This window comes from Sturnira hondurensis, unplaced genomic scaffold (assembly GCF_014824575.4).
Source record: "Sturnira hondurensis isolate 20B ecotype Veracruz unplaced genomic scaffold, ASM1482457v3 Scaffold0008196, whole genome shotgun sequence".
Classification (NCBI taxonomy): Eukaryota; Metazoa; Chordata; class Mammalia; order Chiroptera; family Phyllostomidae; genus Sturnira; species Sturnira hondurensis.
The window spans coordinates 8,338,878-8,361,060 of NW_028080827.1; the positions used below are offsets into that span (position 1 = coordinate 8,338,878).

Sequence of the window (22,183 nt, forward strand, 5' to 3'; positions counted from 1 at the left end):
AGAAACTACATTAAGGGTGAATAAGAATCCTGGGTTTGGGTCTGAGTTTTCCATCCCCTTAGTGAGGGTATGTACATCAGAAGTATGTTTACTTTCCAACAATGGAGCCCACGACTTTTCAGCAGATGGGGCAATGCTGCAACAAACTGCATGATTCAGGGCTCATTTTAAAAATAAATAAATGAGAGATGGATCAGTATATACAAAGGTGGGAAGCCAAGTGGGATAAGTCCTTTGGGGGAACTGAAAGGGTTTGGTTGGGCTGGACTGTGGAATTCAAGGTGGATACAAGGGGGCAAGATGGGACTAGAGAGGCATCCAGCAGCCAGTTGATAATGATTCTTGTGATTTATTTAAATGATGCATACTTTATTATGAGAAAAAGGAAGCCACATGTGCTTAAGTAAATAAAAACAACAGCAATCTTTTTTTTTCCCTTTAGGCATAGGAACTGGACCTTTGGTTAACTCTAGATGGGTTTTTTTGTAACTTGACAAGGTACAATGTCAACTACATCTCAAGGTGACACTGCTAATAGTAAAAATAATCCCTCATTGGTAAACTGCATCTGCATTAGGATAAACTATAAATGAACCATTAACATTGGATATCGTGGCTTTGGTCTTCCCTCTGAGTAGACCCAGTAAGCCATGCCTATGAATTGTTGCAAAAGATACAAGACAGCGAAGGAGGGTGACTTCCACAGAAGATGACTTTGGGCTGCTGCAAGGGCCCTCAATGAGGAAGGCCTGCTGCTGCCCTGCAGGCAAGCTGTGGTTCTTAATTTCTGTCCTTCCAAGTAGACAGGTGACAGGTGTGGTGCAGCATCACCTTGGGAGTCTGGATGTTTAGATGGACGTAAAGAAGAACCCTTGGTGGGCATTGCACCACTCCAGAGTTAATATAAACCCTTGGTAGGGAAGTTAATATAAACAGATTTGTTTTTATAGGGTCACTTCAGCTATTAAAGACAACTGCCTCTAGGGCCAGTTACTCTAATAATACATTAACCAGAATTAGTTAATGACCTTGTTGAAACAAGATAGAAGCCTATAAGAAGGGGGAAAACAGAAAAAAGCCCTCTAAGTTCCATCTAGATCTGTGTGCACTAATACCAACAAGTGCGACTTACACGGAGGCAACCCAGCTTCCGTATACTTTTGTGTGTGGTTCATTGACCACTTGCTGGGGAAAACAATAAGCTTGACTGGCAAATAAGAACAACTTGAGGAAAAGAAGGAAATATTAAATGGGGACCACCAAGCACTTTTAAAAATCAAAAATATTAGAAAGGGTTGGGTTTGTCTACCATCTCCTTCTTTGCATAGCTGTATGACCTTAATTAAGTCCCTACTGAGCCTCTGAGCTTCACGTCCCTAGCCAGAAAAACAAAACGTTTAGACTCAGTGACTTCTAAATGATCTCAACTCAAAGGTCATATAAGTCTTCATCTGAGTGCCACTCATTTAATAAGTACTATACTAATCTTAACATCCCTTGGTCTCACCATAAAGACATTAAAAATCAAGTAAACACCAAATGCCTACAACAGAAAGATCGAGGAATAGAGTCCAATATATAGAGTCAATCCTTAGTCTGAGGTGGAACTGAGGACTCCATTATGTCTCTACACTCAAATTCCACCCTAGCTAACATGGTGGTTGGATCAATTCCCCAGGACCTTTGTGTGCTTCAGATTCCCCCAGGGGCAGGGGCAGAGGCAGGTGCTGCTTGGCGGGTCTAAGGCGAGCACACCCTACACAGGCTCCCGAGGGTCCAGAGTACTTACTGCGACATTTGCCCACTGTAAACTCTCAGTGACTGCTGATGACTGACAGGATTAATAGCAATAATTAATAATTTAGTACTCATGTTCTCCAAGCATCTTAAAGTAAGATATAAAAATCCAGTGTAATTTAAGCCTAACACATAAAACACAATGATATGAAGTAAAAATAATAATCATCATCATTAATTTTTAAAAAACGTGTCTCTAAGAGATCTAAGTACTTTTGCACCTTAAGAGGGCACTAAAATGTACTGACAAATGGTTATGTGACATTGAGAATGCAGGGAGAAACCTCCGTTTTTTTACAAAAAGTTTCGAATTAAAAATTTAGTGAAAAGCATTGTGGGTACTTCTAGGAAATCTCATCATGATCTCAGTGTAATAGCCATTTGTAAAAAAGCCCCGGACTGAGTCCACGCCAGGGAGCGTTATTGGAAAATGGCCCACTCGGACGACTTCCTGGAATTCCTTTCTGTGAAAGTCAACAGCTTGCCTGGCACCATCTGGGCACTAAACCGAGAGGAGCTGAGAAACAGAAGGCCACATTCTGAGCTGATAGAGTATGTGATTTATAACGTAAGTCTTAAAACATGGCAGCCAGACAACAGCTTACGCTATTCATATCATGAGATCGGCCTCCTCCTTCTTCTTCTTCATCCTCCTCCTCTTCTTCTTTTTAAAAATAAAACAGACAACTATTAGTGGTCATTAAAAATGGGGTAATTAGGCAAGTATTTGTTGCACTGCCACAGTTTTGTACTAGGTGAAGGGGTGTACAGAGGAGATGATGCAGAATGTCTCCTCGTGAACCTGCCCGGCGGTTTACAAATTGCATTCCATGGACTCTCAGCATGTCTCAGAGGGAATTACACAATCACATGATTCAAATTTTCTTTTAGAAATATATGTAATGTTGCTATTGTTAAAGAACTGTGGTCATAAAAGGCAAACTTTTATACTAATATTTAATAAACTTGGAAATGATAAATACATTGATTTATGCTGGCATATAAAACTCTTTCTGTGCAGATCCAAGATAAATATCTGTACCTATATTTAAATTTATAAATATATCATTGATTAAGAGGTTGTGTCTGTCTGTTTTAATGTTTGCAGTAGATATTCCACTCATGTAAAATTATACAAACAAATGCTACTGAAGTGCCATTGTGCTTATCAGGATGACTCGTTTTTTCATGACAACTTATCCAAAACAATCTACCAAAATGAATTGGACATTGAGACCAAAAGTTTCTATGACTGTCACTGATCTGCCTAATCTCAAAGCCCATAATTCATTGAAATATTCTTGATCTCAGTGTTTTAACTTTGTAATATGTAAATGTTATCAGTTAAACTAATAAGGTAGTTTTATTTGATTGATTACTTCATTTTTACTAAAGATTTAGATGCCTGCAAACTTTTAACACACCAATTTATATCATTTCTCAAATAACAAAAGGAAGCTAGTTATTGGTAAAGATCTTTAGAAATGTTTATGCTTTACCTATGAGATAGAAGTAATTGGTGAAACTTGGCTTTATTTTTCTAGTATTTTGTACATTCTATGTTTTGGCTGCATAGAAGATCCCATACACAGAGGAAAACAACCTAATTCACTTCATAGTGTAGGAACTATTTTATAGGAACTTTCAGATATTTAAGCAACTGTGTATTTGAGGAGCACACAGCTCTTTCCTCTAGGATCAAAAATGGAAAATTTTATAACTTATTCTGAAACAGTACTTTATCCTGGACAAAACCTGTGAAGGACACTTGACATTTTCACATCTGATTTGGTAAAAGAGTAATTTTGGATTACTGCTACACATTAAAAGAATAGATTAAAAATATTAAAATGTATAATTATGCCTTGTGAATTTGGACAAGTAAGGATTGGGCAAGAAAAGAATAGGGAAAGTAAGACTATATTTGATACAACTAGGAAGGGAAATCTGCCAATTGCCATAAATAAAATGACTTATGATGCCTTCACCCTCTTCATACAGTTGTTACCACTGGAGCGTCTAAGTGCTTTCCACCATTAGTCACTACTATATCGCAGTTCCATTCTTACATTTTTCAGTACCTTTTATACTTATGATTTATGCCTACAGAATGACTATGAAAAAAACATATATGTCTTACATACAGATTCCAGAAGCAGACAGAATGCAGATAAGTAAACTTATTTTTTTTAATCCAGTTCTGTAATTATAAAACACATGGTTTTCCAGTAAAACACATTCCTATAGCTTCGCTTTCCACGCATGGACTTCCTCCAGGGCTGCGCTGTTTTCTTAAGCTATACCATGGTGGAATCTTATCCTTTATAGTGTTTTGGAGAAAGCTGAGGGTGGCGCCTGCACAATTTGATTTGGTGTAAAAATACACACCAAATCCGATTTCTGTTACATTAAGGCGTTCTCTGACAAAATATACAGAACAAGAAATGAAGTGAATTGCGTTTTAGAAATATCTTGCAAGCTTGTTTCCCCGAATACCTGACCACTAATTTTTAAAAATGGATCAAAATCCACTTTAATTGAATATTTAATAGATGATTTAATGGTCAAGTTAAGATACATTTTAAATGCTAAATATAAAAGTGATTTGTGTTTGCTTACTGGAAATACTTGTAATATAAGCAAACATATATAATAAACTAATATTTAAAGCAAATTAACTGTGGAAGAAATGAAATGACTATCTTCAATTTATAAACATAGGACATTCATCAAACTATATTTTTGACTAATAGTTGGCTTTTATAATATGAATATCATAAGAGTGGATTGCCATTAACAGTAGACATAGTTTAACTCATTTTTAAATGTGTAATATATTTTCTTTAAAATGAACCATTGAAAATAAAAAAAATGGCAATATCTTCCTAGGGAAAGGCTTGCATTTAGCTAGAAGGAAATGCATCAATTTTCATAAATAAATACATTTATTCTTTTGTAAATTCTATCCTCCACATAATGCCCCATGAAATAGTGTGATTTACATAAAAGAATCTGAGATTAGCAAATAGGAGCATGCAATCTAGTCTAAGGCCATTTTGCAACAAGTCATATCAACGTGGTAAAGGCACTTAAGTGTACCGTGCCCTACTTTTTCTCTCAATGACACTGGCGAGGACCTACTTCATTTAATATTTGCAAAGAGAAATAAAGAGACAAGCCCAAACCTTTTGAACAAAGAAATGCATTATGTAGCTACCAGAAAAAGATCGTTGAATTTAGTCCACCTAATTCTTTTTAATTTCTGAGAGTAGTGTTCAAGCAGACGTTTTCAGGGTCCCCAAATGGCTGTTCCCTCCCAGTCCATTTTCGATGGTCTTTAGCCATGTTAGAGAGCCCGGAATAGGATATCCCTAAGAAAACTCTAAAAACTCCTGTGCATCTCTCCACTTTAAACACAGACACACTGTAGGAACCAAGTGAGGTTTCCCTGATGTCTTTATTACCGAAAAGGAGACTGATCAAAGTCTCTCATTCCTTTTCAGTACAATGAGAACCCCAGACTCATGTTAATGGGTAGGTGGCCGGTTCACACAGGGGAGCAGGCAATTCTACACTGTGTGATAAGTATTTCACCATTACCTTCCAAAATACTGTTTCAAAGTGTAGGGCATGTTATGTTAAAAAATAAATGATACTGCCCAAACTCAGCAATTTGAAGGAAACATAAATCAATGGCCTAAGGAAAGCAGGTGATGTAAGGACTTGAGACTGAACTAGATGGCTGAAGAGATGGATCATAAAGTTTAACCTTTGAAATTATTCATTGATATTAATATAAACACATGTAAAAGCACATTTCAAAGTTACCATACTTTGCTGAAATACAGTTTTATTAAATTGAGATTTTTCTTAAGCGGTAAAGAGATAATATATTCTATGTGTGGAAAATATCTCTTATTAAATGCTGAATAAGTCTGGTCTTACTTAATGTTTCAGTTAAGATTGTTTGTGAAAAGGGAGGTCATTGTCTTCATAAATACACACACATGAAAGACATAAAAGACAAAAGTGGATGGTAACACCCAAACTTGTTAAGAAATGGTAATTGTTAGAAATGTGTCCAAAGAAGATAAGAAATCAGACCAAATATTAATGCATACAAATTGAGAAAAAATATTGTAACTGATTCAAGAGACTGAAATAATGGCCAAATACACTTCAGATTTGTGCCAAGAACCATAGCAACTCTGATGACTGTAAAGAACACTCAGTGTTGTTTGGCCTGAAAGCAAAGAGGCAACTTTCTCTCCTCTACGTAACATGAAGGTACTTTCTCCATGAAAGTACTAATGAAGCACTAATATGAAGCACTAATAATCCATCTGAATAACCTAGCAATAAAAAATTAAGAAAGACCCAAGCTGGTGTAGCTCAATGGATTGAGCACAGGCCTGAGAACCAAAGGGTCGCTGGTTTGATTCCAGTTGGGGCACATGCCTGGGTTGCAGGCCAGGTCCCCAGTTGGGGGCACATGAGAAGCAACCACACACTAATGTTTTTCTCCTCTTTCTCCTTCCCTTCACCACTGTCTAAAAAATAAATAAACAAAATCTTTATTAAAAAAAGCCTTTCCACCTGCACTAATAATTGTGTAAAAAATTAAGAAAAAAAGTACTGCTTTACAAGTCAAATACTAAACAGAGAAATACTTTGAAAAGATTTAGACACGAGTGTTTCTTTGTGTCTCTTGCTTTACTCATTCCCTACTTTGCACTAGGAATGTCTCATTTTTCCTCTTAAAAGAATTTATAATGACTCCCAGTATTTTTCAGGAAAATCCCCCCACCAGAATCTTTGCTTTCTAGGCATCTCACCTTTTGGATCCAGACTGGAGCATGCTCACTTCCTATAACCTGCCCATACCAAATTTAGCCCCATCTTCTGACCAGAACACCTGCCTGTCCTGTGTCTGTCCTCCTTTATTCCTTTTGCCTGAAATATGCTTCTCACACCAAGCTCTTTCCCATTGGTCAGCTGGGTGCTCCCAGATGAAGAGATAAGATGGAGTTAGAAATGTAAAAAGTATATTGGGAATAACACCTGAGAAAGGAAAAGGGCAAAAGCAGAATCAGGGAAGGAGCTCTCTATTCACTGTGCACATCTGATAGTCTCTATCAGCCCAGTGAAAACTCCAGGCCAAAATTGGCTGTAAAGAGGTTTGTATACACCAGCAATACAATACCATCTTGATCAGTCATTGTCCCAAGAAAAGTCTGACCTCTGCTCCAATGCAGGGATTGATCCTGGAGGTGCCAACAGCTGGAAGCTGTCAGTCACACTCCTCACGGCTGGGCAAGCAGTCCTTTCTCATAGAGTGAACTCAGCAGTGCATCACTCCATGTCTGCCACAGCGCTATTCTCCAAGTACGTGTGAATGTCTGCTCCTGTCTGAAGCCTCTAAAAATCATCCCCTGGCAACTAGTGGCTCTCCATGCTTCGCCAGCAATGTGAACTTCAGTATCTCGTACTGCATTGTGGCCTCATTATGTTTCCAGGACTCAGCCTTTTAGAGAGTAGGAACTGGACCATACCCTTCTCAGATTTGTAGCGGATAGCTTGGGAAAAGAACACCTAACACGTAACATCTTCAAAGAAGATGGTTGGGTGGCCCTACCGGCTGGGTGATCCGTCAGGTTGGTTCTTCCCGACTCTGGTGCAGAGACACTACAGGGTATACCTTGTATATAACGAAGGGTATTAGGAACTTCTCAAAAATAATGTTAATATATGTACTTTAAGTGCTAAGAGGACTTTAAGGATAAAATGTAGCAAAAATTAGTATGTGCTAAGCCAAAGTTTTGATTCTGTTCCCCAATCATTTAATGAACCTACCTGTGTAACATTTTCCACCCATTTTTCTCATTTCCAGTTTCTTCAGTCCACAAATTGGGAAATAGCTGATCATCTAATTTTTAAATTGTAAGATGTGTACTGTGTTTATTCTGTATTATAAAATAATTTAATTTTGCTTGTAAGTTTTGGAGTTTTCTTTGATGACTTCCTTGGAGGAGGCTTAGCAGTTTAGTAACATGCACTGTTTATTTAATCAGCCAACAATATTGACTCTACGTTAGGCTGAGAGCCAAAGATAAAAGTGAGAGAACAGGAAAAGATGCTCTTTTCTAACGGAGGCAGAACCGCAATACATTATTTACTACACAGTCTGAGAAATACTGTGGCCAAAGCATCAACAACGCAGGTGGAGCAAACACAGGGAGCTAAGGAAAGACCTTCATGAATTAGTTGGGGGTTACTAATTTGTTTCATCTTCCTGTGCACTTTAAAAAGTGAGAAGTGGAAACAAAGGCCTCAGAACATACAGAATCCCTTTTCTGAAAGAAGTGTTTTTCAGCAGGGTTGGTACTGCCCCCTAGGGGAAGGCTTTGGAAACTGCCGAGGTGAGAGACAGGTTTCCCCAGATTTGGAGACACTTACTGGCATTCAGAACAGAATTGCCAGATATCCCGCAATGCTCAGCACAGTCCTTGGCAATGAATAGCTGTCTGATATTCCACCTGGTTTCCAAATAGTCACTGGCCATCCGTGGAAGTGAAAGCTCTGTTTGCAATTTCCTGAGCCCAGAATCTAACTTGGTTTTACACATAAGAATATTTCAAGGTGTTTAACACACCCTGAATTTCCAAGGAGGGCCACCACCCTGTATATCGAAGAACGGCCATATTTTGCCGCTGTTGTTATCCAGAATTTTATCAAGAACATCCGTGTGGACACCCATGTCACTGACAGCAGCATGGTACAAGGGCAGGGCCTGCGTTAGTAACTGCTGTCTTCTCAGCAGTGGGACACGTCCTTTAGTCCTTCAGCCCAGTCATGCCCAAGCCTTTCCCTACTGAGACCCACACTCCTACAAATTAGTCACTCTTTGTTTTTTCCCTTTACATTTTATATGCAGTATATAGGTTATATTACTTAGGAACTTTATTTTAGGGTTATGAAAGTGAATTACTAAATATTAACTATAAAGGTGCTAGCATTGAGACAAGTTGGGAACCAGTACACTTAACATTTTCTAAGAATTACTAAAATTTTCTAAAAGGCTGACCTCATTTTCATGAGAAGAAACCTAAGAGGGTGGTAGAGTGTTCACAATTACTATTGTTGTGTCAGCTACTAAGGTACGCTTTCACCCTGGTGAGCAGGCTGCCTGGCTGGAGGACAGGTGTTCCTGCACAGATAGAAAGGGCGTATGTTCATCTAACAGGTAAAAGGAAACAGAAAGTAACTTTTCTTTGAATGGTCTTCAGTTCTTGTAGTTGATTCTCATGGGTTGAAAATGAAGTACGTTGCCTTAAAACATCCGCATTATTTTTTCCGGTTGGCTCTCTAAGACTGAGAAATTGCTCCTGAACAGAACAGATACATGCTAAGTACTGTCTCTGTATTAACATGTTTAGAAAGAAAACCAACACCCCTACAAAGATCTTTTCCCATTCTCCTCCTACCTGCGGCCCATTAACGTATGATTCAGCCTTTCCTGCATTCTGCCCGAGATCAGAGTGCTTTGATAGTTGTCTGTCACTGTCATTTATCATTCATCTGCTGACTCAGGCAGCAAACATTTAATGAGCACCCACCGTGAGCCACGTGGTTCATTAGCTGCTGGGAGCTCAAGATTAATAAGTTCCAACTTCTGCCCTGAAGGAGTACAGAGAGGTGGTGAAAAAAAGGCAAAGAAACAAACAATGAGTGTGTCAAGTTGATAAACACTATTTTAGGAGGATATATATGAAGTGTGGGAAGGAATGTAATAAAAAATTTAAGCATCTTGCATTGATCCTTAGACATAGTAAGCACTTAATAACAGCCATTCTGAGGTTATTCAAATTGTTCCAGGGCTACAAATTGGGTGGCTATTTTGATGAGTTAAAATGGAAAATAAGGCTCCTGACAACACGGCGAATGCCATTTTGATGGGAGGGAACACGGCCAGCCCATGGTGGCAAATGGATCACCTTTCCGTTAGACGCCATTTCTCTGGGAATCACCTTGCCGTGTGGCAGACACTGTAATATGCACTAAGAACACAGAGCTAAGTCCCTGCTTTTCTCTCAAGGAATTCAATCATACCAAAATTGTTTGCAGAATGAGGAATTCATGCCCATATTGGCTAATGGAATTGCATCTGATGAAGGAACTAATACCACACAAAGTCCCAGGCTCGGAAGTGGAAAAGGAGTCAATAGGGAGGAGGCTGATGCAGGCGAGCCAGGTTGTGAAGAGGGCTCCAGGTTTGCAGCCAAGGAGCTCTTGGCTATGATATACCAGGAATGAGCCAGAAATCCAGAGAGAGGCAGATGAGTCAGAACCCAGGATGTGAATCCAAATGCTGAGGAAATAGTGTTTGACATACCATCGCCCTCAATACTTGCGTAGAAAAACTGGAGCTAAGGGAAGAACACAAAAACAAGTTCAAGGCAAGGCTTTGGGCTCCCTAAAAATATCAGACTGAAGTCAGATCATGACAAAAGGAGTAGGGAAGAGCCAAATAATCACCCATCAGGGAAGAGAAGTGTTCTCGATGATTACAAACTTGATTCATTTGTGTGTCTATTTTTAATTTTGTTGTGAGCCTGCTGTGTGTTTACCACATGATCCTGGGCTGATGATGCTTAGAAAGCAGAATTTTACTTTATATTCCGCACTATATCTGGCTGCTGAAGAAAAGCAATCCGCTGATTTTCCTTGTCTCCTCTTTCTCTTACTAATTAGGAGTTAACTGAATCTTTAGTACAAGCCATCCCCCAGTCCATCCATTCATCCGTCCACTCAATAAACACTTATTACCAGCTACTAGGTAAAGGACCATCCTAGGTGATGGAAGGAAAAAAGATAAATAGACCCGACCCTTGTCCTTGAGGGGTCAGTATTGGGAGGCCGGTCTCAGTGCGGGAAAACAATAGCACAAAGCACATCGATTTCAGCGACAGAGTCTAGATCACTTTTTCTTTGTCAATACATTTAAATGGGTATGCAGACAATAATCAATAAGTGGTGCCTGCACAACTGTTACCAAGGAAATATTTAACTCAATTCCTGATGCTGCAGTCTCTGTGCAATCAGGCCAGGTTGGCATTCTGATTGCTCGTGAGGAAAAAAGACGATGAAATACTCTAGTTCTTCATATGCCAAGATGAAAATCATCAATCTCAATCTCTGTGAAAGATGAAACTACTTTTGGAAAAAGAGCGGTGAACTCTATCAGTCTTTCTAAGGCAATGTAATCTTTAAGATGATACAGAGAGGGCAGAGGCAGTGGAGAAGTTCAGAAGAATTTATATGAGGAAAAAGAGAAATGATGAAATTTCTCCATCAATTTCAAAAGGAGCTAAAAATAAGATAGGACATATGTTAAACCCAAATGACAAAAGTGTTTTTTTGAAAGGTGTGCAATATATTCTAGGTGCTAAATAATTTATTTGATTACATATAAATTTGTCTTCATCTAACATAGGAACATCTTACTACTTAAGATTGTCTAGCACATGATCCAAATAATAAAAATTTAAATTTACTCTTCTCTTTCTCACCTACTGCTAACCCTTAGCCCCTTCACTTAGTATGTATGCCAAATCTTTTTCATTTCTACCACCTACCAGTAGAAATTTCCCGTTCCCAGTTGTAAAACATTTTATCTTTTAACCACTAAAACTTGTAATTATCTAAATGTATATTTCAAATAAAAAATCTTTAGTATTAAGTACATCATTGGTGGAATAGCTTATAGTGCCATCCCAAAGGTCAGTAGAAATTAGGTATTCCATATTTTCTGACCAACTTCTTCAAGATAATTTTTGTTCTGTTGTTATGCCAAATATCTGTTTTTGCTGCCTTATAATTCTCAGCTTAGGTAATACCTGTCTCTGTAACTGTCATTTAGGGGACACTGGTGAATATCTGCTGAATTAATTAAGAAGTACTTAAGGAGAGTCATGGTTCATTGGGGCACAATGCTGGCTACAGACAAAGAATCCATATACTGAAACCAGACTTCCTGGGTTTGATTCCTGGCTTTGATTCCTGGCTACCTTCGTAATAAGACCCTGTGAAAGTTACCTAACTTCTTTTACCTATTTTCTCATAGTAAAATGGGTATAACAATATTTGCTATCTCCACAGAATCATTGCTTGGAACAAATTATTTAAGTTATGTGAAGCTAAGTTATATTAAGCCATATCATTGTAAGCTGCTATTATTGTCGTTGCCATTAGCATTATCATTATTCTGGAAGGAAGAAGGTTGGGGAATAAAGTGTGTTGGCACAATAAGATTCAAAGAGGGCACAGATGTGTTCCAGAGAGAAATTCAAGACATGGGTTTCTCTCTAATAGCCAAATTCCTCACTCATGTGCATGTTAATCAGATGATTCTTGGGAGGAAGAAACAAGCATAGGTAGCTTTTCTGGTAAGCAAATAGCTACCTTCTCCCGCTTCGACTTTTTGCTTCATTAAATCATATTCATGTTTCCGGACTTCAATTAGACATCTTTGTTTTTTCCTAAGAATACTTCTTGATCCCAAAGACTGAGTTGGGTGCCTATTTGAGGTGCTCCTGCAGCCTCCTCTGCACTGTCTGACACACTTTTATGGTTGTTACCTTGATGCTAGTTTCTGTTTCCACTGAAGATCTCCAACTCTCAGATCAGTGCACAGCAACAGAGAGGAGTGATACAGAGGAGTGATGCATGAAGACTTTTTCAAAGTTTTAGAGCTAGCACAGTATGCAGTATAGAATATTAAGTGACCAACACCCTGTCACCAAAAGCTGCCTGCTTACCTCAATCCACCCAAAGGCTGTGGTTGGAATACTTTCTTGCAAAAAGAAACTAAAACAAAAAGGAGGTCTGAAGCATGCACCACCAATAAGTACATTTGTTTGCAAACAACACACACATTATTAGTATATCAACAGTATGTCCATTATAAAATATACGCAAAAGTAGGACTTTCAAAAGAATATTACACACACATCTGATGTAGCTAAAGCTAAGTTTGGCAATTTCATTTGCATCTTGTTTCATTTACATTATTAGTATTATCTTCAAACCATAGTTTCTTGGCCAGAAAGTCTTGTCCATTTTCTGAGGGTTAGTTGAGTTGACACTAGAAGTCATCTAAGCAGGGACACTTGAAACCGAACACAGCAGGGACGGGTGGGCGTGTGGAGTGGGTTTTCCACCCTTCCTTCAGCATACGTGAAACACCATATGCAGCACCACGCTGCCCAACATAGAAATCAGCCAGAATACCGAGGCCAGCCTTGCATCAAATATTTTTTGTTTGAAGTTATGTAAGTATTGATTTTCATCTCACTCCTCCATACTCAATCCATCAGCAAATACTAGCAGCTATGCCTTTAAAATACATTTGGAATCTGACCACTTTTCACTTCTTCATCCAGACCACCATATTTGATGCAAGCTGTCATCATCAAGATTAGCATAATGGGCTCCCAGCCAGTCTCCCTGCTTCTGTCCTTGGCTCCTGAACCTCAATGTGATTCCATCAAAACATGTGCCATTTGTCTGCTCAAATGGTTTGCCGTTCCATCTCCGAGAGAGAACCTAAGGTCTCACTATCACAACTAAGGCCTTCTAGTAAACGCTCCTCCTCCCATTATGTCCCTGCTCCTTGCTCACTCACATCACATAGGCCTTTCCTAAATGACTTCCGTGGCCACAAAGAAGAACATATCGGCCTTCTCACTTAGCCTGAAGACCTCACAGAGGGTGGTGGCAAATGCATTTGCAATAAATACAGTCAAGAAAGCATTTTCCTGTAAAGTAGTCAACTATGTTTCAAAGCCTTTCAACCACTAGACAGATTTCCTCCTGAGAAACTCAGGAGGAAGCGGACGCCTGTCCCAAGGCAGTCCTTCTGCTGTTGGCCACCAGGGCCACAAAACTCTTCTGTTGAATCAATGTTTATTTCCTTGATTTACTACTTGTGCCTGGTTTTATTTAAACAAAGCACATTTTCATTATTTAATTTTGCAGATAAGTCTTTGAAAAAGATGCATCTAATACAGATTATTTGTAATACCTATGTGTGATGCATAATCTTCACAACCACACTTTAATGGGAATTTAAATTCAGCCTATAATTCCAGGTGACAGCTTTATCTACGAAGCCTCCATCTCTATTTAAACCAATTTATTTAATGGAACAATTTAGAACACTTGTATAAACTGATCCAAATCCCATTCAAAAAATAAAGGAAAATAACTTTCAAATTTATTTTAATAATAGAAAATACTGTCATTTCAGCTACAAATGTGAGTGTTAACTATACAATTTCTTATTAAAAAGATTTAAGGAAGATAGCAATGTAGTCATTATAAAAATGTAAACCCAGATAAAATCTACCACTCCCCCATAAAATATCAATATGCAAATATTAAAACCACAAGTAAAATGCATGTTGGGAAATGCAAGAAATGAAAACTATGAAAATAAGATGCAAAAGTATAAATTTCAAACACATTAGCTTCAACTTTCATTTCAGTTCATTTCCACTGCTTTCTAAATTCATCTCATGCACCAATAATCAAGAAATCTGGTGATTTTCTTTAAATATATTTTATTGATTATGTCATTACAGTTTTTCTATTCCCCCCCTTCATTCCCCTCCACCCTGCACACCCCCTTCCCCACCATTCCCCCCCTTTAGTTTATGACCACCTGTCTCAAGTTCTTTAGATTCTATATTTCCCCTACTATTCTTGCCCTCCCCCCTATCTATTTTCTACCTACTGTCTATGCTATTTTCTGTACCTTCTCCCCCCTTCTCCTCCTCCCACTCCCCTGTTGCTAACCCTCCATGTGATCTTCATTTCTGTTTCCGCTCCTGATCTAGCTGTCCTCTTAGTTTGCTTTTCTTTTAGGTGTGGTTGTTAATAACTGTGAGTTTGCTGTCCTTTCACTGTTCATATTTTTTATCTTCTTTTTCTTGGATAAGTTCTTTTAACATTTCATATAATAAGGGCTTGGTGATGATGAACTCCTTGAATTTGATCTTATCTGAGAAGCACTTTATCTGTCCTTCCATTCTAAATGAAAGCTTTGCTGGATAGAGCAATCTAGGATGTAGGTCTTTGGATTTCATGACTTGGAATAGTTCTTTCCAGGCCCTCTTGCCTGTAAGGACTCTTTTGAGAAATCAGCTGACAGTCTGATAGGAACTCCTTTGTAGATGACTATCCCCATATCTCTTGCTGCTTCTAGGATTCTCTCCTTCATTTTAATCTTGGCTAATGTAATTAAGATGTGCCTTGGTGTGTTTCTTCTTGGATCCAACTTCTTTGGGAGTCTGTGCTTTCTGGATTTCCTTGAATTCTATTTCCTTTGCCAGACTAGGGAAGTTCTCCTTTATTATTTGTTCAAATATGTTTTCCACTCATGGCTGTTCCTCTTCCCCTTCTGGTACCCTTATAATTTGGATGTTGGAATGTTTAAAGATGTCCTGGAGTTTCCTAAGCCTTTCCTCATTTTTTGAATTCTTGTTTCTTCATATTTTTCTGTTTGGTCATTTTTTTCTTTATTCTGGTCCACTCCCTTGATTTGAGTCCCAGTTTCTCCACTCCTCATACATAACAGGCATGAACAGACCAAAACATAGCTCAAGAACTCAAAGCCCCAGAGCCAATAACTCTAAGCGATCAAGAAATAGCCAACCTCTCAGATGCACGGTTCAAAACACTGGTGATCAGGATGCTCACAGAATTGATTGATTTTAGTCACAAATTAGAGGAACAAATGAAGGCTAAACTAATTGAAATGAAGGGAAATGCACAGGAAAACAATAGTGGTGATTTTCTTTATTATAAGGGCTAATATGGCAACGATTGAACACTTTTTGGTAATAGAAAGTATGATTTATGAGCAGGAATACAAATCTAAGAAAACCACTCAATAAATTATTCACTTTTCAGACCAAGCTGATTGAGAGCAAATCTCCTTCAAGCTGCCAGTATGGGAAATGCAGTTTACTGGACAAGAACATGGTGCTTAAGAGAATATCTGAAGTTGCTCCTCTGTTTTTAGTAATTTTTTGACTATAGACAAGGCACATACTTTCTTTTAAATCCCAGTTTATTTACGGAAAAAATGGAATAACAATAGAAAGTGTGTCTCAAGGTGCAAAATACATACAACTGATGGCATTCAATATAGCTGTGTATGGTGATGGACTTTTTTCAAATATTATTTATTTAATGTATATGAAGGAGACATATAATTATGTCAAATGAAAAATTGAAGAGGCAATTTCTCAGGAATTTCTTTTTCTCAGAGAGAGTGTTTTTTAGTTGTCCTTTGTAATTTTATTTCCATGAACATGGACATTTAGAAAGACAATAACATTGTCTACAAAAGTGACTCAAATGTTGAAAACAGAGACTTTGTTCATGTGAGTTATGTAAGAATTAAAGGAAAAAATGAGATAACATTCATAAAGTACTTAGCATCATGTTAGAGTGTACTAAGGGCATGATACTTGTTGTTATTATTATATTTCCTGATCTATTATTGTTAGTAAACCAAATATTTGTATACATTATTCTGGCATTAAAGAAATTTTTGAATATTCTTGCATAGTAAAACCATCATCTGTTACTTTCAGAATGATTTGCAAAAAGGATACCTCAAGTAAGCAAGAAAAAATAAAGAAATTAAATTAAGAATAAAAAGAATTAAAAAAATATATAGTGGAAGGGAGCTAACAGAGTGCAAAAGAGCAAGGACCTGATAAAATTAAGTGACATAAACCATTTATCATAAGAATATTTGGTAAAATAATATATGTTGAGATGTCATTCTGCCTAAGTAAATCTGCCTACAAAAATTGAGGAATTATCACATTACTGAATAGCACATACAGCATCTCTTTAACCTTTGAATCAAGACATGTAAAATAAATAAAAGATTGCCTCCACTTCAATTTTTTGGAAGAGTTTGAGAAGAGTAGGTATCAAATCTTCTTTGAATGTTTGGTACATCCACTATGGAAAACAGTACAGCAGTTCCTCAAGAAAAGAAGATTAGACTTACCATATGTCTAATGGTAGACTAATGGTAAGATTAGACTTACCATTAGTCTTACCATATTAGACTTACCTTACTCACCCAGCGATCCCTCTTCTGGGTGGCTACCTGGAAAACTTGAAAACATTTACTTGAGCTCTGACTGGTGTGGCTCAGTAGGTTGGGCGTCAGCCCACAAACTGAAAGGTTTCTTGTTTCATTCCCAGTGAGGGCACATGCCTGTGTTGTGGGCCAGGTCTTCAACTGGGCGCATGCAAGAGGCAACTCATTAATGTTTCTCTCACACAACAATGTTTCTCTCCCTCTCTGTCTCCCTTTCCCTCTCTCTAAAAATAAATAAATGAAAATTTTAAGAAAGAAAACATTTGTTTACAAAAATATATGCATCCTTATGTTAATTGCAGCATTATTTACAGTGACCAAGACAACCAAAGTATTCTTCAATGGAGGATTGGATGAAATGTGGTACATATATACTATGGAATACTACTTAGCCATAAGAAAGGATGAAATACTGCTGTTTGCAATGACAGGAATGAATCTTGAGAATATTATGCAAAGTGAAATAAGTCAGTCAGAAAAAACCAAGGAACATATTTCACTCATATCTTGGATATAAAGCTGAAACTCATCAATACACACAGACAGTAGCATGGTGGTTACCAGACGGAAGGGGGTGGAGGTTAGTAAAGGGCGAAGAAGGCCAAATGGTGATGGAAAATGATTTGACTTTGGGTGGTGGGCACACAATGCAATATACAGATCATGTATCGCAGAAATGCATGCCTAAAAGCTATATGACCCCATGAATCAATGTTAACCCAACAATTTTTTAAAAGTAACAAATAAGTAGCTTTTTGTAGTGATTGAATTTTTTACTTCCATCAAGTGTATAGTACATACTATTATAATAAGTGTATAAAGGTTCCTATAGTTTTTCTAAGTTTCTCTGACTAGTTTTTTTAATAAACCTTTTCCAAAAGGAGAAAAAAAGTAATGTTAATATCCAATATAATATTGCTTGAAAAATTTCCTCTTTATTATAGGCTATGTGTTTCTGATTTACTTGGAATTGCAGTTAATATTTTCTTGCAGGCAGCATTTCTCCAAAATAGATTTGCTCAGTCTTTTGTGAGCATATATTGTTAATGATTTTATTTATGTATCTTAGAGGGGAAGGGAAGGAGAGAGAGAGAGAGAGAGAGAGAGAGAGAGAGAGAAATATCAATGTATGGTTGCCTCTCGTGCATCCCCTGCTGGGAACTGGGAACTGGCCTGCAACCCAGGCATGTGCCCTGACTGGGAATCAAACCACAATCGTGTGGTTCGCAGGCCCACGCTCAATCCACTGAGCTACACCAGCCAGGGCATGAGCATATTTCTTTTAAATAAAATATTTTAAATTTTATACACAAACATATTAAGTAGCTATAGTATTTTTGTGTTCCATTTCTTATCACAAACTAATCCTAAATTTTCCTTTAACGTGGGTAAAGAATCATTCAGTAATAATCAAAAGATAGTTGAAGGATAACATCGAATTTGGATGTCTTTAGTCATAGTAAACTTCATAGTACTAATAGTTTTTATACCCAATAATTAACTGGGGATAGAGCAGGGCCTCAGTGAAACTTCGAATAATGGATATGCCATATGATAGCAAAGCATCGAAAGTTTCATCTTGATAGCCTGCCATGAATTTCCTATCCAGAAAATAGGGCTTTGGGACAATGGATAATTTAGTCAATCAAGATTAGGAATAAGGCCCAGATATACCACCTAATGAGAATGAACAAATGATGAACAACACTAGCAGTCTTTGGAGAGTTGGGAGAAACCTACTAATGATGCTACAGGTGCCTCTCCCAAAGAATCAAGAACTCAAATAAAGTCATTGAAAATTAATTTGAAAAGGGATATTTATGCTTCTTGCTTGAAATATGTCCTACAACTATAATTACATGATATGATCAAAAAGGAGCTCCTTCAAGTGGGTGAATTTATCAGATAATTAAAGCTAATTTCTGGACAACAAACAAATAAATGACCTGAAATCACCTTTGAGCTTTATCAGATTACTTATTGAATTTTCTATCCTCAGTAGCTGTCTTGGTATCGGGAAATATTGTATTTTGATTTTTGGCCTTCACTGAAGATTTTCTTTCTGCTACATATTGTCTGTCATTACATAGTGCTTTCCAATCAGTAATCTTATACAAATAGTAAGGAGAAATAAGTATAATGCATTTTTAAGAATAACATCTAAGATTTAAACATTTTAACTGCAGCAACATTTCTCTGAGTTCCAAGTAGAAAAAACAAAATTCTTTTTGTGTACCTAACAATTCTTAACAACCCCGAACATGAAAATTGGTAGCATGTTTCCCTGACAAAAATATACATTTAATCATATTATAAATAAATTTGTTCATCAAAAGCTTACTATTTGAAAATCGAATTTATACTTAATTTTTTAGTGTTTTTATTTTTTTAAGTCACAGTAATGGCTGAAAATTAGTTAATATTTTATAACAAAAATTTAGATTCACTAGCTAGCCAAAAACCATAAGCATCATCATTATAAAATTATGAAGATAAAATGTATCATAAAATAATGTGGTCCAACTATAAGCCAGTTTAATATTAGTTCATGTTGCATCTCTTATTCCCCCAAAATAAAAAAAATCTGGCATATGGCTGTTATCAAGTTATCAGATGAAAATAAACCTAACACCTATTATTATCAGGGTATCCTTAGAATGAATTAAGCTATAACTGTTAATCTTATTTTCAATTTTAATCTCTAACTTCAAAACATTTTTATAAATGATATAAATTTTTGTTTTGGAAACTATTTACTGGTTAATAGAATTTAGAAGTTCTTTAAAAACCTGACACTTGTAAGAGGAAATTGATAGCAGAACAGGTCAAAAACAGGGCACTTGGCTGGGTTTTTGCAGAAATGATATATTGTGAACTCATATTCTCAGCAAGTACTAAGTAGTAGAAAATTCTGATGAAAGAGCATGCCAATAAATTTTGCACTTACTTTGCAGAGGCAAATTGTCTGTAATGCACTGTAACTCCAGCTCCTCGGCCCATTCCATCTTTGGCCCCATCTGTGTCACCTGATAGTTACCCGTCTCAGTCACGGACCCTGGTTGACTGTTGATGGGTGTCTTTCTCAAGGTCTTCATGTGTTGTTGAACTTCCGCCAAAAGAACAGCTTGTATTGCTTCAGTTACCTGTTAAGTTTGTATATCCATAAAGATTATATTTAGTATTATTACAAATTGGGGTCTTATACAAAACCCAAAGCCTAGAATTTTGATGAGGAGGTTTCACATAAATTGCAATGCTCCATTCCACATGGATTAGTATCTGAAATAATTGGTAGATACTGAGAATTGGCTCCCAAACCACACATTGTTCTTTTGTAAATGCAAGAGATTATAGAGGAAAACAAAGAAGTTCTGAATTCTTTCTTCTAAGACATTTTCATTTCTACCAGAAAATACATAAAATTAATTTGAGTATATCATAATGCTCTTACAGACAAGTTTAGCTCCTCAAACAATGTCTAGCTCTAAAACACTATTTGCCTAAAAACATTTGATTTAAACTAGGCTTAATACAGAAGGTTAAAGATAAAACTTTAATACAAATCTCACTAAACTCAGTGTATGTGTCTGTGGCTTTATATAGCTCAAAATACTGCAAAATGCAACTTCTGGTTATTGTACATGCCCAGTCAAGGATCTGTGGTTGAGTGGGGCGGGGGGGGGAATGCTTGTCTGAGGGTATCTATCCACTCTCTTCATTTTTAAAATGAAGAATCTGAGACATGACATCCCAAGTTCCACACAGACTTCATGAACGGGCCTTTGTGCATGAGCCCTCTGAGCCTTGCTTCTATGTCCTTTTGTATATCTCATTCCAAGGTTCTACACCATTATCCCTGAGTAAAAAGCCAGCCTACCTTAGCCTCTTTCTGGAGAGAAATAAGACAAGGTCCAGGAGTTAAGTCAAGTTCAAGGAAAATCATGTGCTTAATCAGTGAGAAAAAAGGAGGGTCACCACTGATTTAGACGAACTTGGGACACCTTCCCCTTATCCTTTTCCGGCCGACGGTTAGACCTTTCGTATGGCCACAACCCCATGGCTACTCCTTTCCCCCTCCAAGGCCTGCTTTCCAATGACTCATGTCCTACCACCTCCTCTGCATTGTCTCCATCTACTCAGACAATCTCTAGGGCTTGGGCTTTAGGACAATACTAACTGAGACTGGTATGGAGAGAGGCCGATGCCCAAAACAGAATATGTATTCATCTAAATATTTACTTGGTCTTTTTTATGAGGAATAGCAGCACAGGGGACTTTTAGGCTGTAGGGGCGCTCAAAGAGCTGTTGCTGCTGGCAGATACTTGCTGAACTAGTGGGGCAGAAGGAGCCAGGCCTCTGACCTTCAATATGGGAAGCTTCCCAAATGTAACAGAGTGGCTTCTTGATCACTGATCATCCCTCTGCTCTTGTCCACTCCAATGCTGGGTTAGGCAGAATGAAGTGATTTTACCATTGCATACCATGTCTACTAACATCGTGGCACTGCCTGTCACAGTACAGGCACACGATGCTTCCTCATGCACATCACGTGATGGGATTCTCAACACCGTGTCAGCTGTTGCATGCCATGAATCTAACTATATATCATGCTCTACATATCATGATACTGGTGAACATGCCTATCAATATCTACCACATTATAATATATGATACTATATTAACTATTAAAATAATGCTTACTAACATATACTCCCTTACAATCTGGTGACCCATGCTCATTTCTGTATATCATATGATGGAATAAACTATATTAATTATTCATAAATAATAATTTACATCGCTGAATTTCATTTTGATTTTGTCACACATTTTATTTGACAGCACTGATTATAAGATGTAGATGATGTTGTAGATGATATTGATTAAAGAGCTCTGAATCAGAAATGAGAAAGCCCAAGTTTCTGATCCATCTAGGCTGGTAACCACGAATGCTGCCTTGGGCAAGTTCAGCTACTTCCTTCTCTGGGACTTCACGTTCTCACTTACAAAACAAAGTCTGTGATACTGGGAGACACTGGAATGAGAGCTTCCAGTCATAGAACCTTGTGTGGAACATTCTTCTGTCTATACCTCTAATTCAGAAGGCTAGTAGTGGAGGATGTCTCAGGCCCACGGTACATCTAATTTATGGTCTAGCCTTCAAAAAGAGAAGTTTGGCCCGATTCCTTCCTGGAATCCTGG

General features: G+C 37.6%; 1 protein-coding gene across 2 annotated transcripts in view; it reads right to left on the bottom strand.

Annotated features, from left to right (window-relative positions):
• WDR72 (WD repeat domain 72) overlaps positions 1-22,183 on the bottom strand; it is a 203,859-nt gene that overhangs the window by 59,090 nt on the left and 122,586 nt on the right. For both annotated transcript variants that reach the window (XM_037054671.1, XM_037054670.1), the window contains exon 18: positions 19,929-20,124. In XM_037054671.1, the coding sequence (XP_036910566.1) occupies positions 19,929-20,124 (196 nt within the window). The remainder of the gene's footprint in view (positions 1-19,928; positions 20,125-22,183) is intronic.